This window comes from Marmota marmota, unplaced genomic scaffold (assembly GCF_001458135.2).
Source record: "Marmota marmota marmota unplaced genomic scaffold, marMar, whole genome shotgun sequence".
Classification (NCBI taxonomy): domain Eukaryota; kingdom Metazoa; phylum Chordata; class Mammalia; order Rodentia; family Sciuridae; genus Marmota; species Marmota marmota.
In genome coordinates this window covers 4,120,662-4,137,570 of record NW_025999968.1, presented here as the reverse complement: position 1 = coordinate 4,137,570, position 16,909 = coordinate 4,120,662, and the positions used below count along the sequence as shown (strand labels likewise).

The following is a 16,909-nucleotide window of genomic DNA, read 5'->3' as shown; positions in this document are numbered from 1 at the left end:
ATGAAGATTAGATCAACTATATTTGAACAATCTCTAGGAGAGGTTGTATATGTGTGTGTTTGTGTGAAAGATGAAGCTTGTTCCAGGATTCAGGATGCATGGTCTGTCCATGGTCACATATTAATTTAGAATCAGAGTAGAGAAGATGAATCCAGATGTCCCAAGGATTTTATTTGACTGTCATTGAAATAATTTGTACTAATTAATCTGTATCATTCCCTTTATGCACTAAGCATTAAGCAGGATGTAGCTGTATAAAAGTGATGAATATCTTTTATCATAGATGTTACAACCTGGTTGGAGAACAAAAGTAAGTCTCTTAAGACAAAAAGAGAAAGAACTCAGGGCTAGTCAAGATCAATGTAAGTTTGTGCCTGCTTGTAAGCTGCAGTCTGTAATTGGGGAAAAGTGATTCAGAGGACAGGATGGCAGGTGGGGCCTGAAGGAAAGAAATGGACATCATTATGGAACAGTGATGAGCAGGGCAGCCTCAATAGCTTGTGTCAGTGAGGGGAGCTGTGATACTTTGCACCTTGATGTGATTAGAGCCTTCAAAGAGGAGGTGGTTGAAGTTATTATATTTGCTCCTAAAATGATTTTGATGTCTTTACAAGGTCTCTACAAATGACCATCCACACTAAATTTAGTCCAAAGATTAATAATAATTGTACTTTATTTATTCAGCTGATTTTAACAGTATTTCTAGACTTACTTTCTGATAAATTTACAGACCAAAAAAAGTAAGAATTAAACTGCAAGACAGCGTTATAGTAGGAACCAGTCGCAGTAAGTTGTTCCTACCCTATCACACATAGTCTCTGGGAGTCCTTCCTGGAGAGATAGCTGGTGTGTGCCTGCCACCCAGGCTCCGCAGCTGGGAATGGTATTACACTGGTGCCCTCTGCTGGCAGGAGATGGGAAGTTCAGCAAGAAACAATGGTACCCTGGTCTTTTCAGAATCAGGGACTCTAGGCCCACAGCAGCCTCCAGGCAGGATTCATTTAGTACTATTTATTGTCCTCCCAGTCAGGTATGCTCTGGCATCATGCCTGAATTCATTAACTGAAAGGAATAATTGGATTTTTATGGTAAGGAGGTTGTCTGCTGATTTTTAAAGGTAATGCAGAAAACAGCCCCCCTTTACGCTGACAGTTTGCAAGTTGGACTCCCCTTCCTTGAACTCACTACCATGACTCAATGTAGGGGGTGGCCATCTTGATACTGCACAATTGTCTTGAGAGACTTGGGGGAAACTCTGAAGTCATTTCTTAATTCTGTTCAATTATCTTTTTTTTTTTAATGGTGAAGAAAGCACATTGATATTCATTGCTGATTTTCTTGGCTCAAATAATTAGAATTAATGCCATGGTGTTAAATTAGATTTAGAGTGTCTGCTCTGGTGTTCCTTTGGTTCCTTGCTCAGCTGATTTTTCTGCCAGAGGTGAAAAAAACATTCATTTGTAATTAAGAAAGAGATGGGAGAGTGCTGAGAAAGAAACCAAAGGAGAAGAGTTGTGAATTCTCATGTGTGTAAATTGGTAGTAAACTTCTAAAATAACATGATGGGAGCAGGCGTGAGGTGGAAGAGGATGTATTGAAATGGTCCTCCCCAGTTCTTCATTTTTATTTTATTTTTTTTTAAGGATCAATAATATGGACATGGAGGTCTGCTTCTGGTTTCCATAACAACCTGGCTTATTGAAAGGCTGCAGGCACCACAAATCCCCAATTATCAGCCTTCCAGGGCTTATTAATGGGGCTGAGGATCCCAGTGAGGCAGGGAGCTCATTGTTGGCACGTGCCTGGCGGCCTGGTGGGAGGGTAGAGGCTATGGGAAGCTAAGCTGCGTGGAGAGACAGTGGCCATTTGTCCCCTGTCACTTCAGGGGGGTGCAGTCATTCAGAAGGCATTCTCAAGAATGTCTCCTGAAGCCCCAGTGGCTGCTGCCTCTGTTGCAAGCATCCCAGAAGTCCAAGTGGAGACTGTTTTTTCCAGTACCACCCTAAAAGCCATCCATCTGGAATAAATCCATGTGAATATATTGCATACCCTGAATGTTTATTGAGCTCCTATAATTAATTGAGTCTTCCTCCCAAAAACAATGGTGACTCTATATTTCTAATATTAACTCGAGCCTTAATTAAAATGTGAAGCCAACCTAATACATATTTGATAGCTTCGAATTACTCAGTCTTTGATCTGGTGTTTGCTTATTAGGTCCTCACATAGAGTAATTAAAATGGCAATAATTATACTGATGAGGAGAAAAGGGCAGATAGTTTTTATTTGTGCCAGTCTCTGTGCTAAATACTCTACAGGAAGTTTTTTGTTGACTTCTCACAATGATTCTAGGATAAGGGGTATCCTGGACTCATTTTTACAGATGAGGAAACAGGAGCAGGAGAACTCAAATGACATATTGTAGGCCACAGAGCTAGCATGAACGAACACAATAGGGACTCATGTTTGTTTCCTCTTTATAATTACTTTCATTCTCCCTTTGTTGTTTAACATGAGTGTCCTTGAAATAGAAAAAAAAACCAAAACAAAACATTTTTACAGTAAATCCTATGTGATCCACCGTAATTGGGGAAATGGAACATCCTGCTTAATAGAACATTTTGATTCATAATTGCCATCTATATCATTATTGAATTTCCAGTTGGGAAAGATTTGGGATATGATAAACCATGCACTAGATTAGAAATACAGCAATCACAGTAATAAAATGTTTCAGGACCATTATACAAATGTCAATTTTTATTATAAAGCAGAAGGGTTTGTTGATAAAGACTTCTTTTTGACAGAATGCTAGATGCACTGTTTTTATAACATGGAAATATCTGCCTTACCATTTTGAATATTATGCATTTCAAAGTACTTTCTATGTAAACTGCCACTGAGGTTCAATGTGATCAGAAAAGAAGTCTTTGAGATCTTTCAGAGTAAGGAATATTAGTGCTGGGAAAATCTTAAATTCACTGCTTCTCAACCAGTCTTCATTAATCCTCTGGATATCACTAGACTATGCTCTTTAAAATTTGAACCTGTACTCTGTGAAGAATGGAATATGACATCTCTTTGAGGTGGTTCAATCCAAATGTGTCATAAAGCACAGTGGAAGTAGATCTGCATTGGCAGAATTTTCATCATAGTTGCTCAAGCATCAATTTTTATGATTTTAGTCTCCAGAATTGATAATAGAATTGGTTTTCAAGAACCCCACCTTTTTTAAGGATTAGGAGAAGTGACAATAAAGACAGTTTTAGTTAACACTGAGTATATCATTTCAGCAGTTTACATGTGTCATCCTTTACCGTAACACTATGAGATGAGTACGATACCTGCAATTTTTATAGATGAAGAAATCAAGGTACAGAGAGGTCACCTAACATGCCTAAGGTATCACATGGGAAATGGCAGGTTTCAGATTTAAACTCGGTAGTCTAGCTCCCAAGTCTGGACTAGGGTCTGTAATCCCCACTAGGGTTGTCCATATGCACATCTCCAGCTTGCTTCTTCCTCTTCTCTCCTGTTCCCACAACAAGTCCATCTACACTTCCACCTTCAAGGGAAACAACTCCTGCCAAGGTCACAAATGAGATTGCTAAACTCCAGTGGATAGCCCTAAGGCCTCCTCTCCTCTGCCCAGCATTGGATGGTTGGTCACTTTGTTCTCTCTGAAACACTTTCATTACTGCTCTTCCTGTACATTAGCTATTCTTGATTTTTTTTTCCTTACCAACTGAATAGTCTGTTCACTTTCTTTCATCCTTCCTTCTTATCTCCCGGCTTTCTAAATTTTTGAGTTCCCTACAATGTTGTTCTTGGATATCCCCTCTCTGTGTACATTTATGTCTTTGGTGACTATACCCAGTTCATGGCTTTAAATATCACAGCATGAAAAACCCAGGGTTCTATCTGTAGCCCAGAACTCTCCCCCGACTCCAGAGAACTGCCCCTTTTACATGTCAGCCTGTATGTATGACAGACATCTCAAACTAACCATTTTGAAAACCAAACTCCAATTTTTTCTCTAACCCTGCTCCTCTACCAGTCTTCCTCATCTCAGAAAAGGTCGAATCATCTTTTCCTTGTGCTTAGGCCCCATAGGGCTTAGAATTATCCCTGATTCATATTTTTCATTTTATAAGAAAATCTTTTTTGCCTCAGACTGTCTCTAGAATCTCAGCACATCTTGCTTTATCTAGCACCCATAAGACTTCAATAACAGCCAAGTCCTTAAAATGTCATGACCCTCTTTCCACTAGGGGACCTCTCATATTTTTATCTATCTATCTATCTATCTATCTATCTATCTACCTACCTACCTACCTACTGTCTATTTATGGTATAATATAAGCCCCATGAGGATCCCGCATTTGGGGCTTTAGTATTGTCTGGCACACTGCTGTATCCCCAGGAACCTGAACAGGTAGACAAATGTCAGTAGACATTTGTTCATTTAAAAGGCAAAGAAGTTACCTAGCAGATAAATATGTCAGGCAGCACTATTGGTTGTGACTATTTAGAATCAAAGTAGTTGATTCTGATGTGGCAAAGGTGGCAAAGGTGACCCTGAATCACTCACATTCGATTGGTTTCTTCTTTATCACCACTGAAGAAACTTCCTCTCAGCCACCTGGGCAGATGTTGCCCGATCGCCCTTTGCCCCTACAAGTTCTCTGGTGACCCACAGAGTTCTCACACATAGTGCCATCCCTCCTAATGATGGGAAGAATTTGGCAGTGCACAGTGACAACAACTGGAGTTTTGTCTGTGGCACTAGGGTATCCAATCTGTGAGGCACTAGCCTCACTGCTTTGCAATCTCACCTGCACAGAGGACAAGCCATGGGGAGGAAATAGTTTCATCTCTTAATCCAAACCACTGGTAGTTCTGCCCTGGTTATTAATAGATAGCAGAACACACCTCTGCTTGCAAATGAGCTGCCTTTCTTCATGGTGAATCACTCAGTCAAAGCTTCAATGTCTAATAGAGAGTCTGGTGTATTGAAAGTTTTGTGTTGTACTCTAAATTGCAGTTAATTCAGCATTTACCTCTAGCCATTTTTATTTAGTATGTTGAAACTGCTCACATGTTGATTATAGCTTAATGTTATGGGGACATGTTTTCATATGGGAGCTATTTATAAAACTATAACTAACACATAAGAACATGTTAATATATTAAAAGCAACATAGATAGATAGGTAGATAGATTGATTGACTCAGGCTCTGTTGGTCATGATCAATCAGAGTCTAAGAATTAAATTTCATGCCATCTACTTGCTTGGCCCATTTAGAAGATTTTTGTGACCCAGAATAAAGCTGTTGGGTCTTGGATTCTCACCATGATTGGTAAAGCATTGAGAGACAAACAATAAATCTAGTCTGTGTAACTATAGACAAGCTTTGGTGAAGAAGGGCTGCTCATTATTCCCAAATGGCCTGGAGGTCTCTGTGGGGTGTGTTTATGTGTGGTAACCCTTAGGAAGTGGAGTGGAAAGATGTGGGCAGTGGGTGGGGTGTGGTGGCACATGCCTGTAATCCCAGTGGCTGGGGAGGGTGAGGCAGGTGGATTGCAAGTTCAAAGCCAGCCTCAGAAAAAAGCAAGGCGTAAGGAACTCAGTGAGACCCTGTCTCTAAATAAAATACAAAAATAGGGCTGGGGATGTGGCTCAGTGTCTGAGTGCCCCTGAAATCAATCTCTGGTTACCCCCACCTCCAAAAAAAGGTGAGCAGGGAGGGGAGAATGGGAAGAAAACTAGGTGAGTGAGAAGATGGGGGTGCCTGTGTCACCTGAAAATCCCAACCAAAAGGAAGGTCCGGTAGTAGAGGACCAGGACACCAGCAAGCCACTGTAAAGTTCTCCACTATGGATTGGAGGACTCTAACAACAAGAGTCTATATATGAATAAGATAACAATTTATATTTGTATACCCAATGATTTAACCCTAAACCAGTAACCCTTCATTTCTTATTCACCCCTTCAGCGTTCCCACCACCATCTTCCTTCTTCAAATGACTGCCCACTGTCACAGATGGCATGGGATAATGGGAGGAACAAGAAGGGAGGAAAGTGCTGTGATGAATCTGCTGAGTGCTTGTAATAGTGGCAATCATTCTTGGAGACTAGAATTTCCTTCTGAGACTTGGGTGGACAATTGCTGATTGTGTCTGTTTACCGTGGTATGCTTTGGTTTACTGTGGGCAGGAGATTAGAATGGGAATGTAATTGTTCCAGCTCAGCTATTCATCTTTAGCAACCTGTGTCCTGACACCTGCTGGGTGTGGCAGATTTGTACCTTGTTTCCACGTGTAGATGCGCATGGGCGGACATGCTACCCTTTCACAGAGACAATTTTGTTTTCTCTTATTGCGTCCCACATTACTCTAACGCCCTCTGTGCCACCACCCCAACCTTCCTTCCTCTTCCGCCACCACTATGCTCCCACCCAGATCTCCTGAGAGTCGTTACCACTCAGCCCATCAGCCAAAGTTAGTGGGTTTCCATGGTAACCAGGCAGCTGGTGTCTAGACACTCTGAGAGATGCCTTGCAATTGAGCTGCAAATCTAACTTCTATCACACACCCTGCTCTCTTCCCTCCTCCTCTTTCCCTCCATTTCCTTTTTATTTACAGCAGGCATTAATGCCAACACTGGATGGAGTTTCCTTTTGACAGGCCATTAAAGGAAGGAGGGGAAGAGAGAGAGGATAAAAAAAACCCAAATTTACTGTCTTGTCAGATCAGTGCAATGAGAAGACAACTGAGGTGACAGACTCTGATCTGGCTTGTTATTTCTTCCTCATGAAGGATTTTATTTAATTAAAATATTTTAAATTAGAATATAGTGCCATTAGTCTACTGGGAGTCTTAAGCATCTTTAAGAGCCAGTAAATACATTTTCAGGAGAGGGCTTCAGCTGATGGCACGGAGTTCAGGTAGAGTTTTTTCACTCTTTCCAGGCAATCAATGTAATTTCCATTTCTATGTTGCTCAGGGGAATTGCTCGTTTTTAGTATTACTAGATGGGAAACTATGGAGGGGAATATAGTTGAACATGAGTAAGGCCCTTTAGTGACATCTCAGATCTGATAAAGTCAAGTTTAAAGCTCCTTTATTTCTCCAGAGAGAGAACAGCCATCTGACATTCAAATGTGGCCTGGTGCTCACAAGTCTGCAATAGCGTTCTCCTGTAGATGTAAACAGTTTTATGAAATACCAACATCAGACAAGGGTGCTTTGTGTGGTGCATCATGACAAAACATGACCACCAATATCATATCTGAGCACAGACTAAATATGAACATTATCCAAACACAACATGGCCAAATATTTCCTTCATCTGGCTAATAGGAATAAAAATGCTTTCTTCATGATGGCTTCTTTTTAGATGATATTTATTGGAATGATCAATCGTAAAATTACTCATTTCATGACAGTATTCCAATGTAGTACTGTGTTCTGCTCCCTTGAATTCATCTCCCAACCATCTAACACTCACACCAAGTCCTTCCTAATCCTTTCTGAGAAGTCTTGTGGTTCTCCATGGTATATGTTCATCCTGGCTACAGACTATCAATAAACCCAATCGTGTTCTACTACATATGTGCTCCTGGTGGTCTCTGACTAGAAGGTGTTAACACTCCATAGAATGTTTTTCTATATTTTGTACACTAAAGTTTACGTCAATAATAAAAAAATTTTCCTCACTTTCTCTCACATCTGAGTATGTGCTATATTATCTTTCCCCCACATTTATTATGATACCTCCCTGAATTCACTGATTTGCCTTCTAAGATCTCATAAGACCTTAAAAACAAAATTAACTCATTTTTTTCTGTGTTTATTATTTATCCATCTTTGATCTCAATAATTAGACAAGGTAACTTGGGGGAACTGGATGATTTGGAAAGCTTTCTTATTACTCCTTTATGACCCAAGTCTGCATCGATAATGACATATGAATCAGACAGCAGACCTTAAACATGCCCAGGCAAAATTATAGTGCTAGTATGACACAAATTTTAAATTTAGTATACTTTCATTTAAATTACAAAGAAAATTATATCCTGTTTCATAATCAGTGGTATCAGAGAATTTGTTTGGGCAGCAACATCTCCTTCCTTTTTTATCATCCATTAACATTAATTAAGTATTTTAGCTCTCACTATTCATAGCGGAGAAGTTTTGAAGAGGGCCACCTTGGGAGCAGAAAGAAATGTTAAGAAATGACTGAGTTGGTCAGTTACTGGTGTCTTCTCACATCTTGAAGTGTCAAGTTGGTGTAATATGGTCATGCATCCCTCTAGGTCCCACTGAAGAGGTCACTCATCACCTCTTTTTCAGGTTTAGTTCTATACCTGGCTTTGGAATCAGTATCATCTTCATTCCTAGGCAAGGGCAATTTAAAGACCCTCACTCAGTTGTCTCAGCATCATGTCAACTTGTGCCCATTAATAATTGGTCTCTTAATTGAGACCAGTTCCACAAACTAGACTTCTGCTTAGTTTGCATTACCTAAATCCCTATTTCACTCATTTCTTTATGAGATTCTGCTTTCTCTGAGACTAAGGTCTATCTTATGTTCACTCATCCTATTAGAGACAGAAATATTGTTCTTAGATCTGTGATTAAGAGCCCTTTTTTCTTACTGGTAGGTTTCCCTAAATGCCCATAGTCGTCTGCACTGGCCCCTTCCTATTTGCTGTCATCTGCCAGGCTCCAATGCTTGTTGCTTATGGACTACCACTGCAATTTACCTCCTGCTGGACTATTGACCTTAACCATGTACTTGTGATGTACAACCCCCAGCCACTGCCACCTCTTCCCATTGCTTACTACTGGCGCCATGCCAAGCAGTAGTTTTATAGCAAGCCTCTATTCCCTGTGAATCTGGCATGTTTTTCATTGGCTTTATCAGTACAATTCTTATTTATTTATCTACATATTTTCTATTTTATGGCCTCATTCAGAGAGGTGTGCCTTGGAGAAAGAAGAATCAACAGATACAGATACATATGGAGAAAGGGGATTTTAAACTTGGATCTTTGGGAGAATGATAAGGTCAATCTTGTTATATTTGCAGTGATAGTGATCAGATGATGTTCAGTAGAGATTAAAATATAATATTGAAGTTAGGAGTGGAGCCAAGGATATAGAGACATATTTGACAATGGCATCTGGAACTTGATGCATCTGACAGAAGGAATCATTAAAACTTTGTGACTAAAAAAAGTAATATGCTTATAGTGGTGTCTAAGGATTAAGAATATGACAGTGATAAATTTACTAGCTATCTGGGTAGAATTTAGGACTGAAGTTATTAGGGATTATAAGTTTTTTTGATAAAAAGTCTATAAAGATAATGTAGAATTAAATCTTGGATTATGGTTGTATTAGGAGACAGGGAGAGAAAAATCTAGCTTCACAATGGCTACATAAATGAATAAATAAATAAATAAATAAATTCCAGAAAATAGCAGAAATAAACCCAGAAAATAGTCTTCACTGAAATCAAGAAAGAATAATATTTTAAGAAGATGTCAAAACCAAAGTACATCAATAAGTAAAATGATGGTGTTCAAGCTCTTTCCTCTTGTGTTTCAAGAGGAACCCCAGGTCCCAATATCATAGTGTCTGAACAGGGTGGTTTATTGTTACACTTTTATAGGGAGAAAAGACAAATTACAGGTGGTATGCTTTATAACTAGTACTGTTTTGCAATCCAGGGAAACCTCATTAACTGAACAGGATTATTCTATATATCTAGATCATTTCAAAAGGACAAATAATTCTAATTTCAAATGAATATTCAAGAGACAAAAAATGAGAATGTGGAGAATCTCTGTCTGTTTTTGTCAGTTTAGGCAAAAGGGGACAGGTCAATTTTTCATCTTATTATAAGTAAAAAAGGATGTCATCCCTGAGTCTTATGGGAGTCCTGAGAAAGGGTAGGTAGCAGATTGTATGGAGAAGATGTTCTCTACAGTAAGCCATTTCATGAAGTACCCTTAAGAAAGAACAGGCAAAGAAAGATGCAGAAATATGGTAAATGAGGGTTTGGAATAGAATTTTGTTTTGGAAAGCATTGTTTGAAAAATTGTATGTTAAAGTCAGCTGACAGAGAAATAAGGAAGGTGAGGTAAAGATGGCATAATTGTTTATTCTTTCATGAAATTTCAAAAAGAAAAAGAATGGGTCTAAAGGCTTCATGAGGAAAGAAGCTATCTTTGGATTTTTGAAAAGCAATCTTGGGCAAGAGGAACTATATTGATATATTTGCTCTGTTGTTACAGAAACAACTCTGCAAGGCTTCAGGAAGGTAAATTTCAGCAGGATATCTGGAATAACTTACATTCCAGCTGGAGCTGGAATGCCCTGTTGCAGTGGCCTCTGTCCATCCACTAGGGTGTCATGGGGGATTCCTGAGTGGATAGCGGTGGCTGGAGGATCTCCAAGATGTCTTTTTACTCTAAGGTTTCTGTATATATTAGGTTTACTTTTAAATAAACAGAGTTTTGAAAAAAGGAAGATAATAGTAGGTTGTTTCTAGGCATGAGGTATATTTTGGAAAATGGTTTTATTAAAGAAAAAAATAGTGGGTGAAGAACAAAAGACAAGGATGATTTTGCAAATGGCAGTTTTATATGGTGGATAGGGTATTTACAAACCTGTAGTTCTAGCCCAGATAAGACACAGACTCAGACTCCCCATGAATCTTTATTCTTTCCTGCTTATTGTCCCAATATACCCAAAGAGCCAAAGCTATAACATTTTTTGTCACTGAATATAAGAACTTGGAGATCTTGACTAAAAAAAGAAAAATCGGTACAAATATTAATAGTACGTTTCCAATATAGTTGTGGTTGTGTTCCAGTGAGTGCTATTGATTCTTAAAGCTTACTCAATGGCAGCCCCATAATTTGATAGGCCCTAGGAAGTCAAAGCACACAATGAGTAGAAAATGAATTGTCCCAGTAAGAGATGGAGATTGCATTTATTTACCCACATGAATACATATAATACACACATCTTTTATAAGGCTTTCTTGTTACAATAATATTTTTAAAATTATCTTCAAAACCTTTATAGTTAAACCTTATTGTTGGCTTTTTAACTGTCTGCCAGCACAGTGATGCTGAGGGTAGAATGGGGAAATTATATACATGTATATATATACATGTATATATGTATGATTTTATTATGTATATAAATTATATATATATATCCTTTTATATATGTATACTTTTATTTCTTCTACTTTAGGATATAGAAGTGATTTCTTATCAATTCTTAAACATGACAGCATTTGTAATAATTTTAGCTACTTACGTACTTTTATTATCCAATAATTTTTTGCCATTTTATTTATGAAGCCTGTCATAATTAGTGATAACTATTCAGGCTAAATTACTAATTCCAGAGGTCCTTTTTTTCTATTTTTTTTTTTGTGTGTAGAATACAAAAAATTGCCTCCCACAATTTGAACATAACATAGTGAAATTTGATAAAGCAATAATCTTCAACTCTGGTTTTGCAAGCCTCCAGAGTAACTAAAGTGACTTTTGGTGACCCTTGAAGAAAAATTGTATTGAGTTACCTTGTATTTCACAAAGAAAAATCAGAATGGAAGAAGGGAGGAAGGATCAGAAAGGAAAGAGGGAGTAAAGTCACGTAGTGTATTTAGGACCGCTGGGGAGAGATTCAAGTTTAAGTCAGGGGAACCCGCTCATCCCCAGAGGTCGTGAAAGGCAGTCTGGTCTTAGGGAAGGATTGCTGAATTCCAATTTGCTGTGTGACTTTGGGCAAGTCATAAAAAATGCTCTGTCTTCGGGTTTTCTCATAGGGAATGGGGGCTGAGATCAGAGATGATCTAAAAGGGCTCCTTCAGCTTCCACTAATTACAGGAACAATTTTATGTAATTTTATGAACAATTACAAGCCAAGTCTGTGACAATGTATACAGATTCAGGATTTTTGTCCTGAATTATGTAGTTTATCCATTTGCATTGATAAAATTAGCAAGACAACTGCCAAGTCTCTGGTTTTCTTTGTGTTGTGTAGAAAAAGCCGTAAGAGAAAATTAAACAACAAAGATAAATAATTGTCTGCCTAATCTCAAGTTCTACCCAAACACATCATGGCTGGGCATGGCAAGGCATGAGTAGAATATGACTAATGAATGCAGAGTTTTTATTTTAAAAATTTAAATGTTACCCAGACAATAGATATTCTCAAGTAGGAAATACTTTTAGGCAGCCATAGCCTAAAAATATGGGTAGGACTTTGTAGAGTTAGAGTTATGTACAGCTTTGTCTTTGTGACTTTTAACATGAAAACAGATAATAAAAGGATTTTATCCAATATTAAATTATAGGATTTAACAAAACCACATTTACTTTTGCTCCAGAGATGAATATTGGAACTATCAGCTTTGCAATAAGGAATGTTAACTCACTGTATATTAAAACAGTACAAATGATTAACTGAATATTTAAATGGAATTAGTACAACTATTAAAGTTCTTTCAGATTCAAATTTCTACATTGAAACTTTTATAAATGATCACTAGATAGGTCAAGAGTGACTCTTTGAAATGGCCTAATGCCTAAACAATCTACTTCAATAAATGTGAAAAACTGTGAGAAAGAAAATTAAGAGAGAAGGTTTAATGAAAAATAACAAGAAACATAATTAGCCTGTTTAATTTTTCCTCTTCTCCTAAGTATGAAACTAAATAATAAGGCTAAACTACATGATATCTGAAATTTTAGCTTCCTCCTAAATGCAGCTCTAGATTTATAGAACATTCTTTTGGAAGTTAGGTGAGACAGAGTGAGATGCTAACTTCAATCATGTCTGAAAAAAAGAGTCCAAAAGGAATTTGACATTTCTTTCCCAGAAACCTTTTTAAGAGGACAGCTACATCCTTAAATTATCCTAACTTGATTCTTCATATTCTCCAGGGATCCCTTTTCGAGACAACCCAGAAATGAGCGAGTATTGTGTATAAGTAGAGACAAAAACCTCACCAGAGCAGTCTTCCCCAGGGATGTCTCCCTTGACAGATGCCCTGTCCACAGATGCTGCAAGATTTCCTGGAAATGGAAAAACCTTCCCCATAAAAAGCTGAACAATCTCACTGAACATACTTTTTTTTTTTTTAAATTTAAGGGACTAATTATCAACAGGAAGTCTTAGTCTTTTTCAAATGAAGAATTCTATAATAAAGGAATTTTTCTTAAAATTGGATGTGATATCTTAAGCCTGGAGAATTGCCATTCCCTGAGTAACTTGCCTACTGAGTGGATGCAAGATTTACTACACAGCTGGGGGTAGGCGGTAATTTGGCTCTTGCCTTCAGTATGGTAAGCATAATTTTCTACAAATGGAGCTAAGCCAAGGGACAAGGTTATTTCCTTTTGAAATCAACTGACTGCTGTTGTTTGGGTGTGAAGTAGAAAATGTTCTGTCTTTAAGTGGAGGCAGTAGCAGAAGAGACTTCGCCTTTTTCACATTACTGTTTAGCAGTCTTGGTTCTTGTATGACAGGAATGCTGACTCTTTTTTTGGTGNTATGTACACATATTTAAACTGGACATTTTGGGGGGGGGTACCAGGAATTGAACTCAGGGACACTCAACCAATGAGCCACATCCCCATTCTTATTTTGTATTTTATTTAGAGACAGGCTCTCACTGAGTTGCTTAGTGTCTTGCTTTTTGCTGAGGCTGGCTTTGAACTTGTGATCCTCCTGCCTCAGCCTCCTGAGCCACTGGGATTACCGGCATGTACCACGGCTCCTGCTGACTTTTCTTCTTTGCTACTCTTAAAGTCTGGCCAGTGAAATCATTGCCTTTGAAATCATTTCTGGTCTTTGGACCCTAACTTCATCATAGCCTTCTCCAAAAAGTTTTTTTTTTTTTTGGGGGGGGGTTGTTGTTGTTCTTTTTTTCACTCTATAAGCAAAACCTTTATAAGCCCAGACTTTTGTGTCTTTAACATGAGAGACTTCTTAGTGCAATGCTTGACACATGGTAAACATTAAACCAATATTAGTTCCCTTAGAGACCCCCCAATAAGAGCCAGTACATTTGGCCATTTACTTAAACATGTTACTTGAACATTCCTTGTTTAGTACTTTTAAATCAACACATTTAATTCTCATAACAATCCCATGAAGCCAGGCATGGTGGTTCATGCCTGAAATCCCAGGGACTCTGAAGTCTTGAGGCAGGAGGACCACAAGTTCAAAACCAGCCTCAGCAATTTAGCAAGGTCCTAAGCAACTTAGTGAGACTCTGCCTCAAAATAAAAAAATAAAAAGGTCTGGGGAAGTGGCTTAGTGGTAAAAATCCCCCGAGCTCAATTCCAAGTACCAAAACAAAACAAAACAAAACAAAACAAAAAACCCTTAAAAATAAAAACAAAACAACAACCTCATGAAGAAGATACCCATATTACTACCAATTATATCTAAGGAAAATGAGTAGTAAGAGATTTAGTAACTTATCCAAAGCCATGGTGTCAGAATTAAATGCAAAGTCTTGCTCTAGAATCAATTCCTTTAACCACTGTCCTCTGATCTAAAAAGAGTTATGCTTCAAGTAGATATCTATTTTTACCTTCTTTTGTAGCTAAACAATTTTTTATAAAATTAGTAGTTATGAAATCAAAATTAGCAAAGAAATGGAGGATTGTAAGCACATGCTTCCATGACCATGAACCAGAATAATCTTGGGATTTATTTTTCTAATTCAAAATTTTGAAATGTAGACCAACTTTTGCTATTTCCTTCAGTCATAATAACTAGTCATCACTTTTTCTGCTTGGGATATATATATCCCAAGAGTGCTTTTGATATATAAATAAATCTTAAATATAATTTTATATATATTTAAGTCCTTAGTATAAACCCGGGGCCTCGCGTGTTAGGCAAGCACTTTACCACTGAACTACATCCAGAACACTTTTTTCAATATTTTTATGGGTGAAAACATTAAATGTCCATCATCTGATATGTATGATACTGGGAGTCAGGGTATTATAGATGCCTCTAGATATCCCCAACCCCAGGCATGTTTTAGGCACTTGGAATTTGTTAGTGAAAAAAGTTGAAAAATCTCTGCTTACATGGAGTTTAAATTCCAGTGTCTCCTTTTGCAACATTAGTTCATAATCAAAGAAGAATTTCAAAAACTAGCATATAATGCAAGAAACATAATTTCTGTATGAAGAGAAGGAAGTGATTAGTTTTGCCTAAAGTAGGTTTGATGTTGGAAACATCATTTGAGCTGGGTTTTGAGGGATGATAAGCAAAAATCCAAATGATTCAACTTTAGAGATTTACTATATAGTAAAGTAGTAGGCTGGCTGGTCTGCCTCTCAACTACAGTCCTTAAACTTGGTTTAAGGGATTTCTTTGGTCTAAATCCCTAGAATCAGACCCTAAGGTGGAAATTCCTGTGCAAATAATATGTTGGTGGAGCCTTTTAAAGGAGTAAGCAAAGAGGATAGCACAGAGGAAGAATCCAGGCAAAGGTGAGAGTTCAGGAGAAGGGTAGTCCTGCCTCATCCTACAGAGAGCTCTGAAGCATGAATTCTATCATAGAAGTTGTTTAGCTCAAAAGCAAAAGGAGTCAGAGGGGACATGATCTCTCACACCTAACATTGAAGCGGCTCTCAATTCACCTCCCCTACCAAAGGAGGCAGATGTGAATTGTTGGAAGGCAAACCTCCAGCAGCTGGGGAATGGGTGCCTGAGCCTGGTAAACTAAGATCTGAGAGGATCACCAGTAGCATTGGCTACATCTAGAAGGGAGGGTGACGAGATATAGAAAATATTTGAATAGCAAATGAGGAAAGAGATAATATTGAATTGATTTTTTGGGGAGGCCATTTATAAAGTCTGGGATAGTATTTATTTTTTACTCATTCACTAGAAAGTCTAGAATGAAGGTAATTTAAATTTAGCAAAATAAGAAAGGTAACACTATGATCTAGAGACTCTGACTTGAAATTAGTTCTTAAAGACAAAATCTGCACTGTGGAATTCCTCATAGACCCCACAATCAATTTTACCCATGGTCAAGTATTCATATTAATGTTACTTATTGACCTATTAGACAACTGAGTTAATAAAGCCAGAGAGGTACAGCTAAGATTTTCTCCCAGCTAGGACCCTCACCTAGGACCTTATGAAGTGGAAAAGAGATAGAGAGTTGAAATTGTACCTCTGTTTGTTGTAAACTTGTCTTCTGGATGTTAAACATATTTAAGCGTGTAGAATTTACATTGACTCCCCCAGAATTAAATATAAGTAAATTCATCGTTTCCTAAACCAACAACATAAATTGACTATATAATTTGATTATTTCACCCTAAGTCCTTGGTCAAAGAATACATGGTAATGAATCAAATCATAAACCTTTTTTCATGTTCAAAGTGATGTACAGATATTAACTTCTTTACCATGCTAATATGAAAAAAAAAGCTGTTACTGGATAATCACTTATTTTAACCATCCTAACAATGAACTAAAGTCCCATTTAAGTCTCAATTTTTACTTTATTTTGCAAGTGTATGTGAAGATATATATATATGTCAGCAACTAACTTATATATTAATTTTAAACAAAGGTTTTCATGGTTTATGATGTCCTTGGTTTATGACTAAGCAATTTATTTTATGGCATCCTTTGGACAAAAGAAATACTTAACAATTCTGCTTACCAGGTAGTCTCAACTTTCTCATCAAAAAAATTGGACATATTTAGAATATCTCTTACATCTTTTTAAGCCTCAGGATTCTGTGTTTCTACCATATCTGAAAGTTTTTATTTTTTTTAAAAAGTAAATCTATAAAATATTCCCACATGTGCCTGTATGCATACGTTGTGTGCA

The 16,909-nt window shown here is 37.6% G+C and overlaps 1 protein-coding gene across 3 annotated transcripts in view; it reads left to right on the top strand.

Annotated features, from left to right (window-relative positions):
- The window catches only part of Gap43 (growth associated protein 43), a 108,961-nt gene that overhangs the window by 82,280 nt on the left and 9,772 nt on the right, over nt 1-16,909 (top strand). Inside the window, exon 3 of one of the 3 annotated variants that reach the window (XM_048803280.1) lies at nt 8,982-9,061. The exons of the other annotated variants lie outside the window; for them this stretch is intronic. Within the exon in view, the coding sequence (XP_048659237.1) occupies nt 8,982-9,046 (65 nt within the window). The 3' untranslated portion in view covers nt 9,047-9,061. Of the gene's footprint in view, nt 1-8,981; nt 9,062-16,909 lie in introns of those variants that run through there. 3 annotated transcript variants of the gene reach the window in all.